This window comes from Dryobates pubescens, chromosome 20 (genome assembly GCF_014839835.1).
Source record: "Dryobates pubescens isolate bDryPub1 chromosome 20, bDryPub1.pri, whole genome shotgun sequence".
Taxonomy (NCBI): Eukaryota; Metazoa; Chordata; class Aves; order Piciformes; family Picidae; genus Dryobates; species Dryobates pubescens.
The window spans coordinates 16,905,273-16,930,865 of NC_071631.1; the positions used below are offsets into that span (position 1 = coordinate 16,905,273).

The following is a 25,593-nucleotide window of genomic DNA, read 5'->3' on the forward strand; positions in this document are numbered from 1 at the left end:
GCTGGGTGTCACCCCAGGGTGTTCACAGGGGTCCCACTCACTGGGATGCAGCAGTGGATATGGAGGGTCTTACTTGCCCAGCTGAGATTTTGGCAGCTTCATCCTTCTGGACCAAAATCAGCCCTAAGGTAAGCGGAGGAGTGAGAGGAACAATCCCAGAAGCCAGGACCCCCAAACCCACCTGCTTCCTGCATTCAGCCTCTTCACACAGAGCTCCAGAGTGGGCTGGGGATCTCCTGCCTTCCAGAGATGCCCATCTGTGTGCACAGTGTGGCTCTGGGCTGGGTGAGTGAAGCTGTGAGCAGCCAGCCTTGGGTAATGCCTGCCTGTGAGCAGTGGGGTTCCACCACAGTGGGGTTCCACCGCAGGCTCATGCAGGAAACCGGCATCCCAAGCTGTCATCAAGCACAGTGCTAGTGACATTTGGGAGAGCAGGCAGGACCTTCAACCCTCAAAAGTGGCACTGTGCCTACCTGGCTGCCCAGCCACAGGGATGCCACCTTGGCTTTTCCCACTGCAGCAGCCAGCTGGTGGGAAAAAAGCAAACCTTAGGGTGTAGGATTTGCCATCAGCCCTCTCTGCCTGAGATGTACTCCCACCCTCTCACAAGCCATACTGCCCTGCCACTCTGTGTGGGGTCCCAGCACCCTGTTCCACCCTCCTGGCCAGGAGCTGCTCTGGGAGCCAGCCTGGGTGGCTAATGATGCAGCATCCCTCATTAAGGCTCAGCACCCACTAATGAAGGGGCTATCCTCTCTCCAGCTATTGTCACCCTGTACAGAGATCAAAAGCCAACCAAGGAGTAGGTTGTTGGTTCTGCAGCATCTGCCAGTGACTGCTGGAGGAGCTGGGAGTGGACTGTGATTACTGGATATACAGAGGAACGTTTGCTGCTGTGGGAGAGCTGCTCACTCTCCTGTTTAACCTCCCAGCAAACCACTCTGCCCTCATGGGCCTCTGTTTCCCTCTTGGCACAACAAGGCAGGAGCAGGATTCCCTTTCCCTGCAGAATGCAGGCACCAAATCCCACGTCAGGGCAGCAGGAGCGTGTCAGACCCGGGTCTTGCCCTGCAGCAGGTGTGTTTAGGGGTTAGACACTGCTTTTTCGGTATGCATTGGTTCCCTTCCACCCACAGCCCTGCCAGGTCAGCCCCAGCAGGGTTTCTCCTGGCTTTCCGTGTGCTGGGTGCTGGCAGGGATGGAGGCAGGCAAGGCCTGGGAGGAAACCTGCCCTCGAAGCCACGTTGTCACCCGGCTCCCGCGCTCCACTGCGGCACTGTCCTACAAAATCCTCTGCTGCAGTAATCGCTGAACAAAAAAAAAGCCCCAGCCCACCCCACCCGGCGAGCAGGCAGGCAGCAGCTCTGCACGGAATGACTGCTGGGCTCTGGATCTGCACGGGGATAACTTTGAATTATTATCTGCACTAAAACCCTGCAGTCTGTTGTGCTCCGGTAACGAAATGCGCTGGCTGCCTCCGCCAGGCTCTCCATGCTCGCTGCCGGCGCTGGCTGGAGGGGGGCAGTGCGGCAGCTCGGCCCGCCCTGGGCTCCATCTGGAGAGGTCCTTGTGCAGGAAGGGGATCCCCAGAACGGGCGCTGAGGGCGGCAGGGATCAGCCCCTGCGATCCTGTGGCTCCCAGCTGGGTGCTAGCGCTGAGAGATGGGGCAGATTCCTGGTGCTGATGTCTCCTTCAGATCCTCTTTGGCCAAGGCTCCCCTTGGCACCCAGCCCAGGTGGGACATCCAGCAGCGTCCTGGTGTCACTGCCAGGGCTGAGGGTGCTGCTGTGACAACAGTGGGCTGACAAACGGGGTACAAAGGAGGCCCTGGGCTCACCGTGCTGGTGGCTGCGTTTTGGGTTGGCTTTTCTCAGCCACCCTTGGCAGAAGGCAAGGGGGGCGAGTGTGTCCCATTGCGGGGAGGGTGCAAAGGGGGAGTCCCCGCGACGGCCTTTGCTGTCGCCGCCGGGTGGCCGGGGCCATCGGGTGGCCGCTCTGCCTCCCTGCACAGCTCCACTTGGATATTTATAGCGCTCGTGTTATCAACTCAAATCAAAATCAGCTGATGCTCCGCTAACTCGCTCTGCAGGACTAATTAGTCACCGGGGTCTTAAATTGAGCGGTCAAAGGGTGCATCCTTTACCCTCCTTCCCAAAGGGAAAATGTGAAGGTGCCCAGTGCCTCCCAGCAGCTTAGCTCGGGGGGAACTGGGGCAATCTGGAGGTGCGCTGGTGCGCACCGGAGCGGACAGACAGCTTCTTGCCTCCAGAGGCTGCTCCCAGCAAGCGCAGCTGCGCCTGGTGCGGAGCAGAGCCGGGAAGGCCGGATGGAGAAACTGGGGGTGTGCAGTGTGTGTGTGTCGGAGGGGGGGGGTTGTTAATCTGACTCCTCCCTGCCGGCGCTGGGTTGCTGCCAGAGGGACTCAGCTATATCTCCATCCCTCTGCTCCAGGTGATACGTTGGGAAAAGCCGAGGGCTTGGCCTTGTCCCAGGGGACACCCCAGCAGCTGGGGGGGTGGTGGGGTAGTGGTATGGGTACATAGGAGCCATGCTATGAGGCAGCTTGTGGGGACCCAGAATGTTCTTGGGAGCCCCTGGGGTGGGGTTGCTGCTCAGTGTCGTCCAGCTGGTGGGGCTGGGGCAAGGGTGGGAAGAACGTGACATAGATGGGGATAATGGGGTGGGTGGGGGTCACTGGGGTGTGTGACTCGGGGCTCAGATTAATGCTTCAGAGCGCAGGTGATGGCAAGGGGGGACCAGGGGAGACAAGTGGGTGCCACAAAGGTGGTATTGGGGGGCACAAGTGTGCCACGGGGGGACACCGGGGTAGGGTGATCCTGGGGACAAGGGCTGCGTCTTGTCCCCCAGCCCCGAGGCACCCCCAAGCCGTGCCGCGCCGTGCCGACCGGTGCCGCGGCGGGCGGTGCCGGGAGGGGCGGACCGGGGCGGGCCGGGGCGGGGAGGCCCGGCCCCGCATTGGCGCAGCCCCGGCGCTAGCGCGGAGGCGGTACCGGGCGCGGCGCAGACCGGAGGATGCTGCGGGCGGGGGCCGCCGCCAGCCCCGGTCCCGGAGCTGGTCCCGGTGCCGGGCGCGGGGACACCCCACCGCATCCCGCCCGCTGAGCCCCGGCCCGGCCATGGGGGCTCTGACCAGCCGGCAAAACGCAGGGGTGGAGGAAGTGGATGTCCCCGCGAATTCCGTCTACAGATATCCCCCGAAATCCGGTGAGCCCTCCGGGAAGGGGTTCCCGCATGCCGGGATGCTGGGTAGGGGAGACGGGGACCAGGAACGACCTTGCTCCAGTCGGGAGCGTCCCTGCGCACCCCAAAGCAAACCTTGACCGCACACAGCCGGGGAGCGGGCGGGGGGGAACATCCTAAAAATACAGCACCCTGGGTCTGTGTGGTGCGGCAGGGCCGGGGTCACCCCTGGGTACCCCCTCTGCGGGTGCCCTTTCTCCCGGTGCCCTCTCTCCGGGTGCCCCTTTGCCAACCAAACCCGGCACCCAAACTTGGCCGAGTTGATGTGACTTTATTATTAATATTATTTGTATGACAATTATTTGTCCCCCCGCCGGGAGCGGCAGGCTGGGAAGGCTGCAGCTGGTTGCTCCGGTGCTGTCTGCTTGGGAAAAGCCCGAGTTTAAATTCCCGGGAGGATGAGGGAGGCTGGGGTGGGAGGGATTGGAGGGGATCCCTCCTTCCCAGGGCCCTGCCCCACAGCAGCACCCCAGCTTCTGCCCCGGGGAGACTTCTCCTCCTTCCCGAGCTCCTCGCCCTGCTCAAAGGTCGGTGGCGATGTGTTTCCTTTCCCGGCCCTGACTCAAACCTTGTGCATGACCTTGGAAAATCCGTCCCTCCCCTCCACGCCTCGGTTTGCCCTGCAAAGGGCCGGGATGGAGGGGAGGGGGGGGGCATGTGGGGGTCACGGTGTGGAGAGGGAATGCAGCCCAGCCCTCGGGTGGGCAGCGGGTCAGAGCTGCAGCAATAGCCATGTGGGGTGATGCCCCAGCAGCACCGTGGGGTATTGCCACAGGATCCTTGCAGCACTGAATATTATTAATAGGCAACTATTTCGGTAGTTAATAGGATAAAGTAAACGCCTGGATCGTTAGTGCTGTGACAAATTACTTGCTAATTACAAATAAAGACCTCCTTAGGAAGAATTACAGCCAGCACAAACCCTGCTCTTGCCCCGAGGAGCCGTGCTTGGCTTTATTTTGTTGATTTTAACCCAAAATCGGTGGCACATCTGTGGTGGTGGTGACCTGGGGCACTGCAGGGTGGGGGGGACTGGTGCTTGGCAGCCTGTCCTCCTGCAGGGCTCCCCCCAGCTCCCCCCTTTCACAGGGTTTCAAGGCCTTTGTCACCTTGATGCCAGCTGAAGCTGGACTGCCTCCTCCATGGGTTTGTCCTCTGCAGGGGCTGCAGTCCTGTGCAGCAAGGGATTTTTGTCTTGCAATTGCTTCTTGTTTAGGGGCGTTTGAAATAGCTGGGCATGAAGAGGTGCCAGTCCTGTGCCCTGCTCTGCAGAAGCAAGTGCACCCAGCTGAGCAATTCCAAACTCAGCTGGCAAGGGACTCCAGCTCTCAGGGGGAATTGGGGGGGGGGGGGGGTTGGGTGCACTCAGCTGGGCTGGCCCCCCCAGCATGGCCTGGGCAGAGCTGGAGGGGACGGTCCTGGTGCTGCCCTTAGCGAGAGGGGCAGGAGGTACCCAGGTGACACGGCCATCTGTACTGGGATGAGGGCAGGCTGGTGAGTGTGGGAGATTATGGCTGGTTTACTTTTAATCCAAGAGGGGATTTGCCTTCAGTGCTGCCAGCAGGAGAGGAATGACGTGCTGGGCAGCGGAGCTGATTCCTCCGTGGCAGCAGCACTTCTCTCTCCTTCAATGCCTCCTGGAAACAGCCTCTGGCTTTGGAAACGTGGCTCTGGGAGGCTCTTGTGGGACCTTGGGGCATTTCCCTCTCTCTGCAGATGTGGCTCTGGCTGTTTGGCTGCAGGCTCACTCGGGATGGCCATTGCAGCCTGTGGGGGTAGGACACCCCCTTCAGAGGTTCTGAAGGAACATCTCCCCTTCCCTCCCTGGGGTCTCACCCGCTCCAGGCAGGGTGTGAATGGGATTAGTTAAGCCAGGCTTTGAAGCACAGGCTGGGATTTACTTCAGTGGCTCTGATCTCATGCTGGCAAAGGCAATGGGAAGGAGAGCAAGTGGGGACTGGTTTTGGACCCCACTGCCTGGCTAGTGGGATGGCTGTTGGAGCAAGCCCCCAGCTTCCAGCCCCTGTCCCTGGCTGAATCTGGTACCCAGCTCCCCTGGAGCACACAGCAGGGGCGACTAGGAGCGGAGCCCTGTTTGGAAACAGGAACAAAGGGTTTAACCAGGTGGTGACAGCTGCAGTCCTGGGGGCACAACCCCACAGTGGTGGCACTGCTGTGGCACAGGGAGCAGGCCAGGGGGCTGCTGGGGTGGCAGCAGACGAAGGCTGACGCAGCAGCAGCATCATGACTGGGGCTTGGCTTTGCCTCTGGCTGGCTCTGGCTGTCTGCTTTAGAGCACAGAATTAAATAAGCTGCAGAGTGCCAGCTCACCAGGCAGGACACCCCCAGGGCAGAGGCACCCAGTGCCTTGCAACCAGGTCAGGCTTGTCCCAGACAGTGCCACGCCCATTGCAGCACCATGTGCCAGCACCCACTGCCATGGGGTGTCCCTGTGCCAGCACCATGCCATGGCCAACCAGTGGGATGACCTCAGGCTGTCAAAACCCATGGTGTCCCTCTCTGGGAGCATGTGGATGGGCTGAGATCTGCTTTAGCTGCTTTGGAGAGCAGGGCTCTGATGCTGCCAAAACATCCAGGCTCTGACACTTGAAAGCCAGAGACTGCATTGCCAGAGCTGAGCCAGGCCCCAGCCAGACAGTGATGGCTTAGGAGATGATGCAGGACATGTGCCAGAGCCATGGGCATGGCCACAGCACACACTAGGATTTGTGCCCCTAGGGTCATTGCCCATCTCGGGATATTTGGGCAAGGTGGCATCCCTGGCACTCATGGAGAAAAGGAGCTAACAGCATCATGAGCACTGGCTGGTGCTGGATATGTCCCACATGCAGGACACACTTTGTTTGCCAGCATCCTCAGGCAGTTTTGGGTTGTTCCTCCTCTGCAGCAGCAGCTCTGCTCAGCCTTCCCACTCCCTTGCCTCTGAAGTTTAAGATCTCATTAATCCCAGCTTTCCCTCAGGGCTGTGACCATCCTTGCTGGGATCTCCTTCCCTGGCAGTAGGTGTTAGGTTAGCCTGTAATAAGGTGGTTGTGGCTGGAAAGGTGCTGTCCTCCTCTGTCACCCAGCTATGCCCACGGGGTCAACAGCACTCAGTGGGTCTGGCACACTCCTGCCAGTGCCCTGGGCTTTGCCATGCTGGTGCTTCCCTGGCAGAGCCCAGCACAACTCAAGGCCCTTCTTTAATGGGAAGGGTTTTGGAGGCCCTTCTCTGGGAGGGTGAACAGGTCCAGTGCTGCCTGTTGCAAAGGGGAAGCTGAAGCCCCTGGGCCATGCACAGGCTGCCCTGGGAGCCTGCAGCTCCCAAGGGTGCTCCCAACCTTCAGCAGGGAGACAGGCTGACAGCAGCGTGGTCCTAGCCTGCTCTACCCATCCTATGAAACCCACAGCAGCCAGGAAACTGCAGCTGGAGCCACTGCACAGAGCCTGTGCTCTATCTTTTTTCCCCATGTGCTGGGGGCAGCATCTCTGCAGGTTTAAAGACCACTTTTTACCTGCTTCTTGCCCCAAGTTGGTGCCAGGAAAAGCTCTGGGTGGCCCCATTCTTCCCGAGCTGTGCTGCTGCAGGCAGCTCTGAAGGCACTTTGGGCTGGTTTTTCTCTCCCCTAACGTGGCCACGTCCTTCGCTGGGGAGCTGCCTATAAATTATGTACGTGGAAAATGGGACCAGAAAGCAGCAGGCATCAATAATTGATGGTCGACGTTTGCTAACGGGCACGCAGCATCCGGGCATCCCTGCGCGGCAGGGCCAGCCCTGGAGCTCTGCAGCCCTGCTCAGCCCTCCTGCCCCGCTCTTGGCTCCCTGCTCCTCCCCTCCCCTCCCCGCTCTGAGCGTTGGGCTTTAAGTGCAGCGTTAAGGGCTGATCTGGCCCCGGACGGTCGCTGCACCTGCAGGGAGGTAACTGCAAGCTCTGACTTGAGCCTCCGCAAGCAGAGCTGCAGCTCAAGCTTGAGCTGCTTTTTCTCTGCAGATCCCAAGGGTTTGGTTTCAGGGTGTCCCCAAAGGGTTGTGGATGACTCTGTGCCGGTGGCTTTAGGGTTTTTGCACGCTGGACCCAGTCACTGTTGCCAGCAGGACACAGGGTGCAGTGTCTACCGTCCATCTGGAGCCTCTCCTGGTTCCTGGTGCTTCTGTTCACCCCAGGCCATCCCTGGCGTTTGCCTCTCCTTCCCCTTCACTTTCCCACCTCCAGAAGTCCTGATCTTCTTACCCCCAGATCTCACAGACAAGGAGCAGGCACCAGTCAGCTCCTGGCTGGGCTGGGAGGAAAATCTTGTTGTAGAAAGCAACCTGACCTGGGGGCTGCTCCTGGACTTGGGGATGGGACCTGCCAATGCTTTGCCCTGCAAGGGAAGAGGGGACACTGGTGATGGCCTGGTGTTCATCAGGGCAACGTGGAACAATTTCTGGATGGGTTGCTGCTCTTCCAAAGTGTTTGCAGCCCCCCCAGATCTTCCCTTCTGCCCTTCCTAGGGAAGGCTGCAGGCTGAGAACTGTCAGGACTCAGTTCAGTTGTGCTTTGCCTACCTTCCCAGGAGCAGCTGCAGCAAGTCTGGGCAGGTGTCTGTCTGTGGGCACACTGCTGTGAGCGGCACACAAGGCCCATGGCACAGGACTTAGGGCAGGAGCAGCCCTGGCTGTCCTGAGGGCTGCGTGCCTGGTCCATGCTGCCCCTTCCCAGCAGCGTCCGTGGGGGTGCAGGAGCCAGCTGGGAATTCTCTGGTGTTTATGCACCATAAAAGATCAGCACTGCTCTCCTGCTCTGCCACCCCGGGAGCCATCTCCCCTTCCTGCTCACAGAGGATTTGGCCACCCCTGCCAGCGTGGAGATGGCTGAAGGTCAGGGTGACCTTGGGTGGCTCAGGCTGGGCTGGAGCTCGCAGGGATTGTTCAGGCAGGAAAAAGGGAGCAGGCAAAAGGAGATGCAGCTGAAGCCCCGAGGTGTGAGTCTGCTCCTGTTAAATCCCACTGGGTGGAGCAGCAGCCATGGGGCTGGACACCTGCACCAGCCTCTCCCCCGTGCCAGCTGTCTCTGCCCAGGCCATGGTGGTGGCCAGGCAGGACCAGGGCTGTGGGCATGAAACGGGGAGGACAAGGCAGGCAGCCAGAAGGCAGCCAGGAAGGGTCAGTTCTTGGCCAGCTCCTCCTTTGTCTCTGCTTGCTTGGGGGCTGGCAGTGTGTGAGCTCAACCTGAAAGGCTCCCAGCAAGGTGACCCTGGGGACAAAGCCACCTCTAAGCCATCGATCGGGTGGCTCCGTGCCGCTCCATCACCCGCTCGCAGCCTGCCCTCCCCCTCCCCCAGCTCAGGCAGTCTCTGTTGTCTTTCCAGGGAGCTACTTTGCCAACCACTTCATCATGGGCGGTGAGAAGTTCGACTCCACGCACCCCGAGGGTTACCTCTTCGGCGAGAACAGCGACCTCAACTTCCTGGGGAACCGGCCCGTGGTGGTGGGCACTGGGGGGAGCGGGGCTGGAGGGGACGTGGGGCTCAGGGATGGATCTGAGTCCCAGGCATGCCCCTTCCCAAAGTGGAGGCTGAGCAGAAGCTTTGTGTTGCTACAATTCCCTGAAAGGAGGCTGGAGTGAGCTGGGGGTTGGTCTCTTCTCCTGGGTGACAAGTGACAGGACGAGAGGAAATGGCCTCAAGTTGTGCCAGGGGAGGTCTGGGTTGGATGTTAGGAGAAAAATCTGTATTGAAAGAGTGGTCAGGCACTGGACCAGGCTGCCCAGGGAGGTGGTGGAGTCACCATCCCTGGAGGGGTTCAAAACATGTGTAGACACTGCCCACTGGGCCATGGTTTAATGGCCATGCTGGAGGCAGTTCAATGGGTGGACTCATTGATCCCAGAGGTCTCTTCCAACCAAACCCATTCTGTGATCCTGTGTGTGTCATGGGGGTATGAAAGGGTTGGGGGGTGACAGCCAGCAGCCTTATACCCCAAGGGCAGAGCAAGCCAAGCACACCTGTGGTAGTCTGAGTGGATTCTCTGCTGTCTAATATAAGAGTTGACTGCTTGCTGCAGCCTGTCCTCCACTGGGGACCAGCCTGGGAGTCAGTGTTGTTGCTGCATCTCTCACCTCACAGCCAAACTTGGGCTGTAAGAGGTGGCTGGGAAGGAGCTGGGTGACTGTGTGAGGGCTGATTTGGGTGCTGCTGGCCATCAGACCTGCACTTACCTCCTGCCCTGCAAAGGCTGTTCACAAACCCACCAGCTAAAAACATCAGGGGGTGATGGAGATGGTTTGGGGTGATGGGCTGAGCTGGCCCAAGCGCTCCTCTCTTGCTCCTTCTCTGAGAGCTGCTTTGCCTCCTGCCGTCTCCCAGCCCAGTCAGGAGCTATCTCCAAGCCCAGATGGAATGGGATGGAGACCATGCTGGGAGCAGTGCTGGTATGGGGCAGAGTAGCTTGGACAGGAGCAGGCACCATTACTCCCCAGACTCTTGGAAAAAAGAGGAGAGTTGGTGAGGGCTGTGTGCAACCCAGATGGGGGCCAGGAATTAAGGCACCAAAGCTTTTCAGTTGAAACTGGGCCAGTTTATTCCACTGAGCTGAGATGAACTTGCTTGGTGCTAACAGCTCAGCTCTCCAATGCCACCTGCTTGGTGTTGGGCTGGTGAGGCTGCTGCCCTCCCAGTTTGTGTTTCCTGCTTGAATTGGCTCCAGCAGCATTTTGGCAGCACAGTCTGGTCCTTCAGCAGGGAGCTGCCCTGGCCTGCACCTGGCTAGCCCTGCCCAGCCGTCCTGGGCTGTGCCAGAGTGGGGATCCTAGCAGAGCTAAGGGCCAGGAGCAGCCCCAGAGCTTGTGAACATTGGGTGGGCAAAGCCAGTGCCTTTCTCTGCATCTTCTGCACTCCCCCAGAAAGTGAAAAGCCATCGCTGGGGTTCTGCCTCCAGCAGTGAGGGCTCACAAGACCTCCTGATTCCAGTAAAAGCTTCTAAACTGCCCAGCAAGCAGTTCCCATCAGAGCCCTGGCAGCAGAAGCAGCAGGGAAGGGAAGGAACAGCTTGGGAACAGCAGAGTGCAGCATGGCAAACCAAACTGCACTGCTGGGCTCTGGGCTGCAGAGCTGTCAGCAAGGAGCCAGCTCCCTGGGGAGCAGGGGCTGGTTTGGGGCTGGGGGTTTGGGCAAGGCCAGTTTTGGGGGGCTCAGGGAGGGGTCAGGGAGGACTCCTGTTGTTTATGGTCCAAGCTGGTGCCAAGGCACCACTTGGGCATCCCTGATGCTACCTCCAAGACCTGTCCTGATGCTGCTTGGCTGCAATGGTTTCACATTTTGGCACGCTGGGATTGCTCTGGCTGGGCTGGGAAGGTTGGGGATGGGCAGTGATGCTTGGTGGAGGATTTATTTTGGGTTCTCAGGGTGCTGAGGGCCAGGAGCTCTTGGAAGACTGTGTCCCAAGTCTTTTCTGAGCCAAGTGCCTTGGCTGAGCTACATGCAAAGCACCCAGAGGCTGTGCAGACTCTCCCCTCCATGGGTACGGGATAATCTGGAATTTCCAGCTTGGGACTGGTTCCCAAGGGGCTGGGAAGGGTGGTGCAGGTTTAAGTAGTTGGCCACCATGCTGGAACACCTCTGCAGGGGCCAGGGAGCCAAGAAGCTGCTTGGGGCACCTGGAGAACGTGAGGTGCTCCGGGGAAGCCAAGGGCTGTTGGGTTGTGCCACCTGGATTCCCTGCCCTTGCAAACCTGCCTGGGTCTGCTGGGGGGGGTGGGGAACACAAGAAAGACTTTTTGAGGTTTGGGGTTTTTTGGGTGGGTTTGGGGGGGTTTTTTGGGTGGGTTTGGGTTTTGTTTTGTTTTGGTTTTTTTGTATTCACATTTTTTATTTCACTTTAGCAGCAGCCAGCCTGGACTAAATGTCACTACAGATGCGTGGCTAACGGTTGCAGGGAAGGGTTGCTTGGTTGGTTTGTTTTCTGTCGCTTTTTCAACCCGATTTAAATCGAGGAGCTGCCGAAAGTCCTTCAAACAGCTCCTTTCTGATGTGCAAATCCGGCTTGCAAAATTTCATTCAAAAAAACCCCACCCCAAACCCCACAACCCCTCCCCTGAAAAGGACCCAGCCGTGGGTGTCAAAAGAGCCCAACCGAGACGGCAAAGCTGTTTCTGCAGCGAGCCATTTGCCTGCGGCGCTTCCCCCTCCCGCTCAGCCCAGCGGCCCCCGGGGCTGCACCCAGCGCCCCCAGGTGCCCCTTTCCTCCTCCGTCATCCCACCCACCCCTGGGTGTTGCTGGGGTCCCGCTGGGGTGAGCTCCGCTCCTCGGCGCAGCCTGGTTTGGGTATGGCTCGGCTGGGCAAGGTGCAAATGAGCCAGGCTGGATTGCTTCGTTAGTTTGGACGGCAGAGGGTGTGGCGCGATGTGGCGTGGCATGTCGTGACATAGCATGGGGTATGCCGTGACACGGCTCAGCTCCAGCCTGGAGGTCTTTTCTGGCTTGCTTTCTTTCCAGCTGCAAGGGATGATTCTGCAGGTGCCAGCTTAGTGCTGCTGGTTAAACAGCTTATTAACAGCAGATTAATGACTCAGCTGCCCTTTTCTGCTCCCAGGGAAGAGGCAGTGGGAAGCAATTCCAAGGTGGATTCATCTTCAGAATCCCCCAGCCATGCTGGCTGACCGAGGCTTTGGGTACAGGGGAGGGGATGAAGGCTTTGAGCACAGGGGGATGTTACAATGGTTTGGGGGGCAAGGAAGGTGGTCGTGATGGCTTTTGGGGGTGCAAGGAAGGTGGTGGTGATGGCTTTTGGGGTGCAAGGAAGGTGGTGGTGATGGCTTTTGGGGGGCAAGGAAGGTGGTGGTGATGGCTTTTGGGGGGCAAGGAAGGTGGTGGTGGCTTTCCACCTGAGGGCGCCAGGGACATGAGAAATGGCTCCCCACAGGGCATCCCCCAGTGCCATCTGCAGTTCAATCTTGTCCCCTCAGTAGCAAGGTGCAGCAAATGCCTCGCCATCCCTAATTCCCTGTTCCTAGAGGAGGAACTGGGGGAACAAAGGGACCCAGGCAACCTCTTCCTTCTCCCAAGCCCTTTGGCTCTTGTGAGCTGTGGATGCTCAGCACCCATCTGGAGACACGGCCCAGGGCCCAGCTCCCTGCATCATATGGGGTGTCAGGTTGAGCACAGGTCACTGGGGCTCTGGGGACAAAGCCTGTGGCCACCATACCCCCCCTGCATGCGTCTGCCTTCACTGGTGTCTCTCTCGTCCTAGTTCCCTTACGCTGCTCCACCTCCTCAGGAACCTGTGAAGACCCTCAGGAGCTTAATCAACATCCGCAAGGACACCCTGCGCCTCGTCAAGTGAGTCCTGGGGGCAGAAGATGGGGCCAGGCCCCCCATGGCTGTGAGCCAGAGGGAGGGAAGGGTCGGGCTGGTTGCTCCCAGGGGATGCTGAGCACAGGGATCCTGTCGCCCTGGCGTGGGTGGAGGGAGAGGGGACGAGCCACTGCCGTCCAGCTGTGCCCCTGCCGGCGTGCTGGCACCGCCTGCGCCGGCTCCACTGCGGCATTTAAGGAGCTTAGAGCTGCCTTTGAAGTGCTTTGGATTTTTCTTCCTCCCCCACCTTCCAAAGGCTTTGCTGGAGGGAGGCTGGGGATGGTGGCTGGGCTGGGAGATTTGGGCTTAGGCTGAAATCTGCCTGCAGCACTTGCCAGGCTGCAGACACGACCTTGAGCCTGCCAGGCGCTCCTGACGTGCCTCAGTGTCCCCTGGAGGTGGGGACAGCCCTTTCGGGGGCCGTCGGTGCTGAGAGGAACCTCGCACGGGGGGAGCTGCCTCTGCTGGGGGATGGTCTTGGGACACCTCAAGCTGTCCCTGAGGGCTGCTGATCTCCCAGACCTTCCATGCTCACCAGGTGCTCAGAGGAGGTGAAGACCCCAGGGGAAGAGGTCAGCAAAGCCAAGGTGCACTACAACGTGGAGTTCACCTTCGACACGGACGCCCGCGTGGCCATAACCATCTACTACCAAGCCACCGAGGAGTTCCACAATGGGGTGGCAAGGTGAGGAGCCCCTGCCTGCCCTCTGTCCCTCCAAGCCTGGTCTGTCCCACTGCCAGGGTGTGGGGCCTCTGCTGCTGGACATGGAACTTCCCTTCCCCAAAGCCTCTCCTCTCCTCAGGGCACAAGGCAGCTGCTGGTGGGACTGAGGATGGAGGAGGCTTCCTCCCCAAAGTGCCACCACCAAGACCCCGCCAGTCTCCACCACTCCCTTTCTCCATCCCATCCTGCTCCCTCTTAATGACCTCCAGGTCAGAGCAGAGACCAGAAGAAACCATTGCCCCTCCTGGTCCCTACCAGGTTGCCTGTGAGGTTGTCCCTGTCACCTCGTGTCCCACCTTGGCTGCCCTGGGGTTATTTTTGCCCTTTAAAGGACTTCTTGCTTTAGCCCCAGGAGCCATCCAGGAGGAGAGGGGAGGAGTGACCTCTTCTCTCCCAAGCCATGAGGCAGGGGGGCCAGGAGGAGCATGGGGACACCCTGACTCTGTCCTCTCTCCACGGGACAGCTACTTTCCCAGGGACAACAGCCTGCAGTCGGAGACAGTGCACTACAAGCGGGGGGTGTGCCAGCAGTTCTGTGTGCCCTCCCACACCGTCGACCCCTCCGAGTGGAGCGAGGAGGAGGTGGGTCCCAGGCATCAGCCCTGGAGCTGGGAACAGTTAGGGGTGTGGGATGAAGCCTGCACAGTTGCTCTGTCTCACCAAGCCTCTCCTCCTGTCTCTCTCCAGCTGGGCTTTGACATGGACCGGGAGGTGTACCCCATGGTGGTGCAAGCTGTGGTGGATGAAGGAGAGGGTGAGGAGGGGGTTCCTCGCTGGGTTGGGCTGGCCTAGTTCTTGGCACCAACCAGGCAGAGCCTTTTGCTGCTTCTTGCTGCCCATCCCCTGAGCCCTGCCCATCCTTTTGTGTCTTGCAGAGCACATTGGGCACTGCCATGTGCTGCTGGCCACCTTTGAGAAGGTAAGTGCCAGGCTGGGGCTGTCCTTCCCCCTCCTGCCCCCTCACCCACGGGGTGCAAGAGCCTGGACCAACCCCATGGGGCTCATGATGGTGCTGCTGGGCTGGAATTATTTTGGGGCTGCTCCTGAAATTCTGGGACTACCCTCTAATTTTCAGCACCTGCTTTTGAGGTGTTTGGTCTCAACACCACCTTCCTTGCTCCAGCAAGTCTCCAGCCTTATGTTGTGTGCACATCCCACACCTGCCTGGTACTGGGGTGTTGGGGATAAGCCAAAATTGCTGACATAGGGGCAGAGGGAGTGAGGTGGCAGTGGTGACAGCTCCAGGGTGGGTGGCTCAAGCATGGCAGACCCTGGGCTGCTCAGCCATGGAGCCCACCTGTGTGCTCTCCTCCCTCCAGCACAGTGATGGAACCTTCTGTGTGAAGCCCCTCAAGCAGAAGCAAGTGGTGAGTGTCTGGGTGTCCCTGAGGCAGTGGCAGCTACTGCCCTGCACATCCCAGGGGAGGGTGATGAGAGGTTGTTGGGCAGCAGCAGCAAACCTCAGTGCCCCTGTCCTGCCCCTGCCTCCTGGGGAGCTTCTCGAGGGCAGTTTTGAGTGCATCGATGCAAGGAGGCACTGTGGACACTGGGGCAAGGAGTGGGCTGGGAGCCACAACAACTGAGGGGGGATGTCTCTGCTCCTCACCCCCTCCCCATGGGGCTGCAGGTGGATGGTGTGAGCTACCTTCTACAGGAGATCTATGGCATTGAGAACAAGTACAACACGCAGGACTCCAAGGTATCTGCTTCCATCTCCCAGGCCTTCCCTCAGCCCCTTGCCCCTTCCCCTACCTAGCACAGGTCTGGCCACTGAAAAATGTTCAAGACAAGAGTCTGCAGCATGGCACAGAGCTGCCAGGGGCATGCATGGATTTGGAGGGGACTTTGCTTTGGCATCAAAGCTGCCAGAGGCAGAAAGATGAATAATTGAGCCTTTACCTCTGCAACAATCCTTTGTGGTCCCTTGGGATGGATCTTACTGGTTCAGGAGGGGGTCAGAGGCTGGAAGCATGCCTCCCCCAGCTCTGTATATCACAGGCTCACAGGATATTAGAGGTTGAAAGGGACCTCAGGAGATGGAGTCCAACCCCCCTGCCAGAGCAGGACCATAGAATCCAGCAGGTCACACAGGAACACATCCAGATGGGTCTGGAAAGTCTGCAGAGAAGGAGACTCCACGACCTCTCTGGGCAGCCTGTTCCAGTGCTTCTCCTCACAGAGAAGTTTCTCCTCATGTTGAGGTGGAACCTCCTGTGCTGGAGTTTCTATCCACTGCCCCTTGTGCTATCACAGGCTGCAGCTGGGCAGAGCCTGTCCCCTCCCTCCTGACCCCCCGGAAGAGCTGGGTGATGGATGCATCCCTCCGGAGGGTGCCTGGTGCCAGCCTCTCCTAGGGATAAAGTCCTGGGGGGAAGTATTTCAAGAGCAGGCAGCCCAGGGGCACAGGCAGGACCCCGCGGGACGCCCAGCTGGGATTTTAGGGCACTCACCGTCGCGCCACGTGGGGGGCTGGGGTCCTCCGAGGCTGAGCAGCTCCCCCCTGTGCCCCGGGGGCAGGTGGCCGAGGACGAGGTGAGCGACAACAGCGCGGAGTGCGTGGTCTGCCTGTCGGACGTGCGCGACACCCTGATCCTGCCCTGCCGCCACCTCTGCCTCTGCAGCACCTGCGCCGACACCCTGCGCTACCAGGCCAACAACTGCCCCATCTGCAGGCTGCGTGAGGACCGGCTCGCCCGGGGGGGAGGGGGCTGGCACCCCTGCGAGGGTGGATGGCATCTCCGGGAGGGGGCTGGCACCCCTGCGAGGGTGGATGGCATCTCCGGGAGGGGGCTGGCACCCCTGCGAGGGTGGATGGCATCTCCGGGAGGGGGCTGGCACCTCTAGGAGGGTGGATGGCATCTCCGGGAGGGGGCTGGCACCTCTAGGAGGGTGTGTGGCATCTCCGGGAGGGGGCTGGCACCCCTGCGAGGATGGGTGGCATCTCCGGGAGGGGGCTGGCACCCCTGCGAGGGTGGATGGCATCTCCGGGAGGGGGCTGGCACCCCTGCGAGGGTGGATGGCATCTCCGGGAGGGGGCTGGCACCCCTGCGAGGGTGGATGGCATCTCCGGGAGGCGGCTGGCACCTCTAGGAGGGTGGGTGGCATCTCCGGGAGGGGGCTGGCACCCCTGCGAGGGTGGGTGGCATCTCCGGGAGGGGGCTGGCACCTCTAGGAGGGTGGGTGGCATCTCCGGGAGGGGGCTGGCACCTCAAGGAGGGTAGCTGGCATCTCTAAAGGGGTGACTGGCATCTCTGGGAGAGAGCTGGCATTGCTAAGGGAGTGACTGAAATCTCCAGGCAAGGGCTGGCATCTCCTCGGGTGTTTGGGTGGCTCCAGCCCCACGCGCAAGGGAGCAGGGTGGCGTTTTAGGGGTTCACGTCTCCTTTAGGCGCCCAGTTTTCACCCCTTCCTTTCCTCCCTTCACCACCCCTGCTGCCGCAGCTTTCCGAGCCTTGCTTCAAATCCGAGCCATGAGGAAGAAGCTGGGACCCCTCTCACCCACCAGCTTCAACCCCATCATCGCCTCGCAGACCTCCGACTCCGAGGAGCATTCGGTGGGTTGGGGCAGGGAGGTGTGGGGCTGTGGGAGGAGCTGCCCGAGGCGGGGCCAGGGCCGGGGGGGATTTAGTAGATGCCAATTCTTGCTGAAGAAATGCAAGTTTGGCTCTGCAAACAAAAGGGCCTTCAGCTGGGTGGAGAGATGCTGGATTTGGGGCTTTCCTTTGCGCAGGTAGTTTGTTCTCTGGGGTTTGGCTTCTTCCCGGGGCGTCCTGATCCCCTTAGGAGCAGAGGTGGGAAGGGGGGGCAAGGAAACGGTCTGGGAGTGACCTGTCTCACCCTGCTTCTCCCCAGTCCTCGGAGAACATCCCCCCAGGTTATGAGGTGGTGTCGCTGCTGGAGGCCCTCAACGGGCCGCTGACGCCCTCCCCGGCTGCCCTGCCCCTGCGAGCGCTGGGGGATCCTCCCCCGGGAGCAGGGACCCTGCCCTCCTACGGCAGCGAGGGCCCCCTGCCCCCCCTGAGGGCCCTCTCACCTCTCGAGCGTCTCCCCGACTGTGGTCCTCCGGGGGTCAAGCTGAAGAAGAGCCTCTCCAAGTGAGTCCTGGGGTGGGCACAGGGGTTCATGGAGGGCTGGAGGCTGTGGGCAGGGGTGAAGCTCGCTGCTTTTTGCACCCTCTGGGCAGGTCTGTCTCGCAGAACTCCTCCGTCCTGCCCGAAGAGGAGGATGAGAAGTCCTGCACCGAGTCGGAGCTGAGGGTCTCCAGGAGGAGGTCCCCTGGGCGGTGTGAGGAGGTGAGCGCTCTGAAACGTGCTGCTGAGGAGCTGCTGGGGCACAGTGTCTCAGGGAGGCATGGGACCAGAGGGTCTGGCTGGTGTTTGCCCCTCCTTGGCTCTTCCTCCATCCATAAGGATGCCCAGGGGAGATGGATTCATCCCTGCTGAATGTCCCCCATGCATCCCTCCCCTTGTCTCTTCTTCCAGGAATGTGGTGCGACACCAGAGAGTGAAAACCTCACCCTGTCGTCCTCGGGCGCCATCGACCAGTCCTCGTGCACCGGGACCCCTCTCTCCTCCACCATCTCATCCCCAGAAGGTAGAGCATGGTGGGGCTTGCTGGCCTTGGCAAGGCAGGAGAGCAGGGCTAGCTCTTGTCTTTGTCTGGTGGCAGAGGGGGTGGTGAGTGGCTTGGCATGGCCCCTTCCTGCTCTGCCATGGATGCTGCATGAAGACTCCGGGTGTCACTTCTGCTTTGTCACCCAGAGAGCTGGAGGGGGGGGTGTGTGTGTGAAGGCACTGGCTGCCTCTGCTTCCTCACCCCATACACCCACAGATGGCAGTATGAGGGCCCCAAGCAGCCCTGTTCCATCACCCCACAGACCTGGCGATGAGAGCCTAGGGGCAAACAATTCCCTCTGCCTCATCACTCCACCCACCCAGAGATGGAGTCTGCTGGCAGCTTTCCACCCAGCACACCTCCATGGCATGTGGCTGGTCCTTGCTCTGTGCCCTGGCCCTGCTCATTAGCTCCTCTGTCCATCAGCTGGTGCTGGGGGAGGGCGACTGGCCCCGGTGGGCTGGGGGGGGTCCAGCAGCCCTGCTCAGCCCCTGCTCTCCCCCAGAGCCCGTCAGCAGCAGCCTGGCTCAGTCCGTCATGTCCATGGCCTCCTCCCAGAGCCAGCACTCCCAGCTCAGCACTGACACCGTGTCCTCCATGTCTGGCTCCTACGTGGCTCCTGGCACAGAGGAGGAGGAGGAAGGGGACATGCTCCCTTCACCTGTGGCTGCCAGTGCTACAGCCTCTGATGGAGAGGTAGGGACTGGGGGCATTGGTGATGGTGGCCCCTGGACTGTGGCTGCTGCTCCAAACCCGCTGGCACTGCTCTGTGTTGGTTTGATTTCCCCTCCCTCTTTCCCACCTCCCTGCAGTCAACACCTGTGGAGTCCCCAGACCTGAACTTCGTCAGCATCTCGGCGGAGGAGCGCGATGCAGAGGTACCCATCACCACCCCACGGGGCTGCCACACCTGCTGCCCCCCAGCCTGGCAGGGGCACCCCTCTTGTGACCAGCCCCAGGTGCCTGGAGGGAACCAGTGCCACATTCCCCTACGGCTGGGCTGGGAAGGGGCTGCCCAGGCATCCATGTCCCTGTGGGGCTGCCCTGGGGACCGATGGGGTGGTGAGGATGTGCCCTATCCAGGATCCACTTCCTGGTCCATGGACACCCCCTGGGGCTACAGACATTGTCCTAAAGGGATGTGGGAGCAGCTCCTGGCACGGTGCTGGGGTGCTAACCCTGGCTGCCTCTCACCTGTGCCGCAGGGCAACGACGTGCTGGAGGATGAGGACGCCTCTCCCACGCAGGAAGACGGTAAAAGGCCCCAGGCTGTCGCTGTCCCCTCGCTCTCAGTTTGGTGTCACTGGTGGGCAGCTGAGCCAGTGGCAGATGCTGTGCTGTCCCCAGCTCCCCTGCCTGCCAGCTGCTCTCAGGGAGAGCTCTGGGTGACTCTGTGGTCACTGGGGCTAGGAAAGCATCTGTCACAGTGGGGTCATCTGTGGGAGGGTTGAACAGCAGTGGGTGGGGGGAAGCCAGCCACGGGGACCCCAGTGAGCAGGGAGCAGAGCCAGCAGTGGCTGGTGTGCAGGACCTGATGGTGTTTCCAATGGGTCAAGTAAGAAAGAGGCTCTTCTCTGGTTTTCCTCTCACCATGAAGGTCTCTCCTTGAGTCTGTGAAAGTCTCTCCCTTAGGGACTCCTGTCTGGGCTGGTTCCCATGTGAAGGGGCTGCCAAACTCTTCCCTTTGGGATACTTCCCTCAATTGTTGTGACCCCTCTTCAATGTGCTTTCCCAAGCTAACATCTGCACATTGAGGGCTGCTCTCCCCTTCCTCCCTGGTGCTCAGAAGGCACAGGGGTGACCGTGTCTCTCCTTGGCTATCATCCACCAGCCACTTTGGGTTTCTTTTGGGTGACAGGAGGCCACTCCCACATTTGCAAGGCTCTGCTTAGCAAAAAAGTATGCCAAAATTGTTCTCCCATCCAATCTGGACACTCAGCCAAGCTGGAAAGCAGGAACATTCATCCCCAAATCGTGATCTGTGCCCTGTGGGGAGGCTCTTTCTGATGGATGACAGCTGGGGGCTGTGGTGGACATCCATGGGCACCCCAACAACTCTGGGAGCAGGACAACCTTTCCCTTTAGGACACAGCCCTGTGCCCGTTCTCAGGGGGGCTGCTGGGAGCATCCCTCCTGTGGTTTAGCCACCTGTGTCTGATGGACGCAGGGAGCAGCCTGGGGCTGATCTCTCCTACAGGTGATGCTAAGAAGCAGAGTTCCCTCCCTCAAGCCCCAAAAGCCTCCATCCCCGCCTTGCAAAGCTTGGCTACAGCTTCTTTTGCCCCCACACATCCAGTTGCTGCCTCCTCCTGGCATCCCCACATCTCCGGGGCAGGCACCGTCAGCGCCGGAGGGGCTGCGGTGGGGCGGTGGCAGGTGCCCACCCCAGCCCCGGCTCTGCCACGCGGGGCCAGCTCCGCCGTGCCGGGGGGGGAGGTTTGGCAGAGGAGCAGGTTGACGTGTGCCAGTGCCCATCGCTGCATTGTTGCTGGTTTGCAAGGACAGGGGCAGCTTGGAGGCTGTGCCCAGGCATTATTGTCCGCTCCCCACCCGCCCCCACCTCGATGCATCGTTTTTATCTCGGTGGTTTTGGGGGTTTTGGTTTGGTGTTTGTGGTGGTGGCGCTGAAAGAGGGTGGGGAGGGAGAGAGGAGCAGAGCCACAGCAATGCCCCAGGCCAGCAGTGAGAAGGCAAAGCCCCGGTGCCTCGGCGTTAACTGCCTTAACTCCCTTCCAGGCCCGAGGACAGGCGCCCTCCTCGGTCTGAGGTGTGACAATAACAATGACTTGGGCATCGCACACGTGAGGGCGCTGGACAATAAGCTGTGCTCTGAGGCCTGCTTACCTGGTGAGTGGCCGTCTGCTGAACATGAACTTGGGGTGGGCGGGGACAGTGCCACCCTTCCCTGCATCACCCCAGCCCCCTGCATCCATCCTTCCGCCCCCATCATCATCCTCCCCAGCCCCCCCGCCACCAGGTTGTCCTCGCTGCACCCCAGCACACGTCCTGCTGTGGGGCCGGGTGCCAGGCATGTCACTCACAGCTCAGGGTGACCTGTCTCTGCTGGCACGTCCCTTGCTTTGCTGGGATGTTTGTCCCTTGGCCAGGGGGGCTGCTGGCACCTTTGGGGCGTCAGCCCTCCCTCTGTAGGCTGTTGTGTGGCATGACTGTAGCCTGGTCCGGACTTGTGGTGGGCACAGCAGTATGTTGGATTGGGATGTGAGCTCCAGCCAGTCCAGCCTTATGGCTGGGGCTGCCTGCCTCCCCCTCCTCTTCCTCCAAGACCAAGGAGCTGGGGCGTGTCAGGTCCAGCTGCCCTTCTGCACAGTCCCAGAGTCCATCTTCCCATTTCTTCATGCTTTCTGTCCCACCCTCTTTCCACTTCTGTTCCTCCCACCCCTTTTTTTCCCCTTCCTCCATCCCTTTTTTCCTCTCTTTCTCCCCCCCAGGCTCTTTTCTCCCTGTGAAAGTTCATGTTCACTCTGTGCCAACACGGTTTTCTCCACCTGTGCTTGTGTCCCTCCTCCTTGCCCAGAGTTGCCCAAAGGTGATAAATGTATTGGTGGCCCCTGGTCCCTGTGCAGGCAAGGGAGGCAGTGGGCTGGGGACTTTGCCCAGTGCTGCAGGCTCCCTTTCATCAGCCTGTGGTGTGGGGAAACAGGCAGCAAAAAGCCAAGACAAAGCTCTTTACGAGCTAGATGAGTGTCTAGGTCTCCATCAATACATTTGTGGATAAGCTGAAAGCAACTCTGCCCCTGCCTTGTCCCTTCAGCTAAATTTGTGGCAGGTCCCAGACCTGCAGCAGGTGCTGGAGAGGAGAGTGTGGGTGAAACCCACCAGAGGTAGGAGAAATCCTTTCTTCCCCCTCTTTCCCTCCAGGAAAGCTTTCCCTCCTGCTGCATCACCTGTTCCTGGCAGTTTCTGCACTGGAGAAACTCAGCTGAGGCTCTTGGGGAGGAACAGGCACCTGCCACAAATGCCCCATGTCCCCTCCATCACCCTCCAGCAGCAGCTGGCAGAGCCCCACCACCCTGGGGGGGCTGAGGAGGAGGCTGGGGGGTGCCTAGCAGCACTCATGCCTTTGCTGGAAGTCCTGGCAAAGCATCCCCTGGCTGTGACACTGGCCAAAGCCATCCCTGACTGTGTCCCCCTTGGTTGTACCGGGAGGAGGATGAGGAAGGGGGAGCTTTGCAGCCCAAATGCCCCCAGCATGGGGTCACTTCCTTGCTCTGCTGTGAAGAGTGCCACGGCCTCGTCCCCTGCCTGGGCTGGGGTGCAGAATCTGGCTCCTGGGCCGAGCCCAGCCCAGCCAAGGATGTGCTCTGCATCCTTTGGCCACCACGTCTGTCCCTGCGTCCTGCGGCTGCACTGCTTGGAGCCCTGGGCATGAAAGGGGCATCCGGCCCTGGCACCGCTGGGAGAAGTGGAGGGCTGCTGCTTGTGTGGGGACAGGGAGGTGCAGAGTGGGGTGCTTTGGGGCTGACTGAGGGGCCAGAGGAAGTAACTCCAGGGATGAATAATTCCAGTACCCAAAGGAAGCCTACGAGAAAGCTGGGGAGGGACTTTTACGAGGGCTTGCAGTGACAGGACGAGGGGCAATGGCTTTGAGCTGGAAGAGAGCAGATTTAGACTGCAGGTTAGGAAGAAATTCTTTCCAGTGAGGGTGGTGAGACACTGGAACAGGTTGCCCAGGGAGGCTATGGATGCCCCATCCCTGGAAGTGTTCAAGGCCAGGTTGGACAGGGCCTTGAGCAACCTGGGCTGGTGGAAGGTATCCCTGCCCAGGGGGCTGCAATGTCTGGTTGGTCGTTTCTTGGTTGCACTCCGTGTTTTGCAGTGTTGGTTTTGTTCATTGGGCTCAGGGCAGGTCCCTCCTTCCCTGGCCCCATCTGCTCCCCCATCAGCCACCTGCTGTCAGGACTGGGCCACTTTGCAATGGAGACCATTTGGCACTGGTGGTGCTGGATGGCAGCGGCAGGGCTGGTTTGTATGTGCTGAAAAAGTCCTCTTTTGGCAGAGTTTTTTGCAGGGCTGGATGTCATTACATCCATGGGGCCAGCAAGAACAGGCTGAACCTTTTCTTTGGGGCCAGCTGCTGTTGTCTTGCAAGCCAGAGATTCGATTCGATTCGATTCGATTCGATTCGATTCTATTCGATTCTATTCTATTCTATTCTATTCTATTCTATTCTATTCTATTCTATTCTATTCTATTCTATTCACTATTCCTCCTCCCTTGGTTTCTCTCTTGGGGAGGTTTTGCTGTGAACAGTCCCAGGGCTTGAGTGTTGCCCTCTCTGCAGTGGATGAAGGTGCAGGATGTGGTTCCTCAGAGCAGAAAGGGTTTTCTCCTCCCCAGTGCTGGTGTGACATCTGTGCAGAATTCAGTCTGGTGGGAAGGGGCTTTGGGAGGAGTTGAAAATTCACACCCCAGGGATTTCAGGACACATGTTTGAATAAAACCCACAGACCCTTGTCCTCAAGGGGATCCCAGGGTGTGCAGCAGGTTGCAGGGACTGACCCTGGGGCTCAGAGCATCCTCGGGATGCAGGCACAGTGCTTGCCAAGAAGAGAGTAATATTGGAAAGAGAAACTGGGGGGGGAGGGTGACACCTGCAAAAAGGCTGGCAGCACGGTGGGGGAGGGTCAGAGGTGGCAGAAAACCTGCAATCCCCCGAGGGCTTTGGCTGGTTTCAGCCGGTGGATGATGGGAGCTGTAAGTGATACCCCAGTGGGCTGGGCGAGCTGGTTGGGTTTCACCACGGTGCTGTCCGGGAGCTGCTCTCTGCAGGGCAGCTCCGATGGTGGCTAACAGTGGTGGGCAGCCACATCCTGCAGCCCAAGGGGAGACAAGGCAGGTGGGCACGGGGTCAGGTCCCTGCTGTGGGGCTGGGCCGTGTCCTGCTGCCTCCAGCCCCACTCTTTGGCAGCCTCCAAGGGTGTGCTGAGCTGTGCTGGGTCTTGGTGGGATTTTGAGGGAAGGGGGAATGTGTGAGGGGGTGTATGATGATGATTAATTGTCTGTCCCCTCGGGGACCTGCAGACCAAACGTGCCTTGCTCTCCAGCCTGAGCTCTCCGTGCAAAGCCAGTTGGAATGGCAGCTGTCAGCTCCTGTAAATCAGCAGGCAGCAGGGCTTTGTTGCTCCCTTTCTGAGGAAGCCTCAGTACTTTGCCCTTGGCCTTGGGGTGCCCTTGGTATGGCCCCCCCACCCCCCCGGACTCCGAGCTGTCCCCCCACCTGGACATGGGGCTTAGCATCACTGGTGGGAGCAGCTGCCCGGCTGTAAGGGTGCACCCCCTTCCTAGGGGCACCACATAGCCTCTGATGGTTTGGGTGGTGGGACACAAGCCACGGGCAGGCACGTCCTGAGCTCTGCCCATCACCCTGCCCCAGCTGGAGGGCGCTGCCTGAACTGGAGACGTGCAGGGACCCATTTTTCCCCCGGCCACAAGCATGCCCACCCCTGAAAACCCTGGGGGGCACCTCGCATGACAGTCTCCTCTCAGCGAGCCCACCGGCAGCTCCCCGTCCTCGCCCCGGCCCCACCGGCAGGGGGCGAGTCCCCCCAGTCCTCCACGGCCGCCCCTGTTTGCTCACTCGGGTGCATGCCTCCCACTGCCAGTGCCAGCTCTGCTCTTGCCTTCACCATGTGCCTTCTGGTCTCTCCTGCCACGCAGCCGCCGGGCCGGACTCCTGCCCCATTAACATTGAGGAATAGGTATGAGACCCCCAGAGCCCGCGCCCGCCTCGCGCCACGTCACCCGGGGGAGGTCGGTGCCCCCCGCCCCAGCCGTGCTGGTGGTCCCCTTGCCGTCCTGGCCAGGGTGGCATCTCTGCAGCCCACACAGGGCATCTGCATGTGCCTTCTCGGTGGGCATAGGGGGCAGAGGCCAGCCCCTTCCCTCTGAGTTACCGAAACCCGGCCCTGGTGCACGGTGCTTCCCGGTGCCCCTTGGCACTCCCAAGGACTGGGGCTTCTGAGGGGCTCCCCAGCCCCACAGAGGTAAGTGCAGGTACCAACAGCCCTCGCTGCAGCCAAAACCCCAAGTGGGGCTGGGCAGGTGGGCATTATGTGGGGAGACTGAACTGCATCCCCCCGTGGAAAGATGAACCAAGCACACCAGTGGTCTTTGGGAGCCCCTAACCACCTGTTTTCTCCCCCCAGGCTCAGAGGCAGCCAACAACAACGTGCTGCTGCAGCAGGCACCCTGACCCCGGCACCCCCCCAGCACCTGAGTCCTGGAGCAGGCAGCGGCCGCCCTGCCCGTGTGAGGGCTCAGCCTCGGTGGGGCTACACACCCCCTTGCCCACCTGGAGGGACCCTGGTCTCTGGGCACTGTGGGCATCTCCACCCCCTCCCCTCGGCTGCAACAGGACTGATTTTCAAAAGACAAGATGGTAACCTCCTCCCCAGCCCCCTGTGCTGAGGGGGGGACAAAAGCCATGTCACTTTGCAGGCCCCCCATCATCACCTTCCTATCCTCCAGCCTTCACAGGGATGGGCTGGGGTCTCCTCTGGCCCCCAGCCCTTACACTCCTGGGCTCCTTTCCTCCAGCATGCAGAGCAGATAGGATGAGGTTGCCCCACAAAGAGGGGCCCTAGGACATAGCCAGAGGCAAGTGATGGGAGGGGGGTGGCCAGGGGTGTGGGTTGAGTG

General features: G+C 60.3%; 1 protein-coding gene and 1 pseudogene across 1 annotated transcript; both read left to right on the forward strand.

Moving 5' to 3' along the window:
* The first annotated feature begins 2,974 nt into the window (after positions 1-2,974).
* RNF157 (ring finger protein 157) lies at positions 2,975-25,593 on the forward strand. The gene is made up of 20 exons (XM_054170725.1): positions 2,975-3,226; positions 8,615-8,733; positions 12,493-12,581; positions 13,135-13,281; positions 13,785-13,902; positions 14,008-14,074; positions 14,196-14,239; positions 14,640-14,687; positions 14,948-15,019; positions 15,838-15,997; positions 16,762-16,874; positions 17,173-17,414; positions 17,504-17,612; positions 17,802-17,913; positions 18,440-18,630; positions 18,747-18,812; positions 19,140-19,188; positions 20,671-20,781; positions 24,613-24,653; positions 25,101-25,593. The coding sequence occupies exons 1-19, from the start codon at positions 3,139-3,141 to the stop codon at positions 24,651-24,653; spliced, it is 1,986 nt and encodes a 661-aa protein (XP_054026700.1). The 5' UTR covers positions 2,975-3,138; the 3' UTR covers positions 25,101-25,593.
* On the forward strand, positions 21,011-23,053 carry LOC128898214 (uncharacterized; annotated as a pseudogene).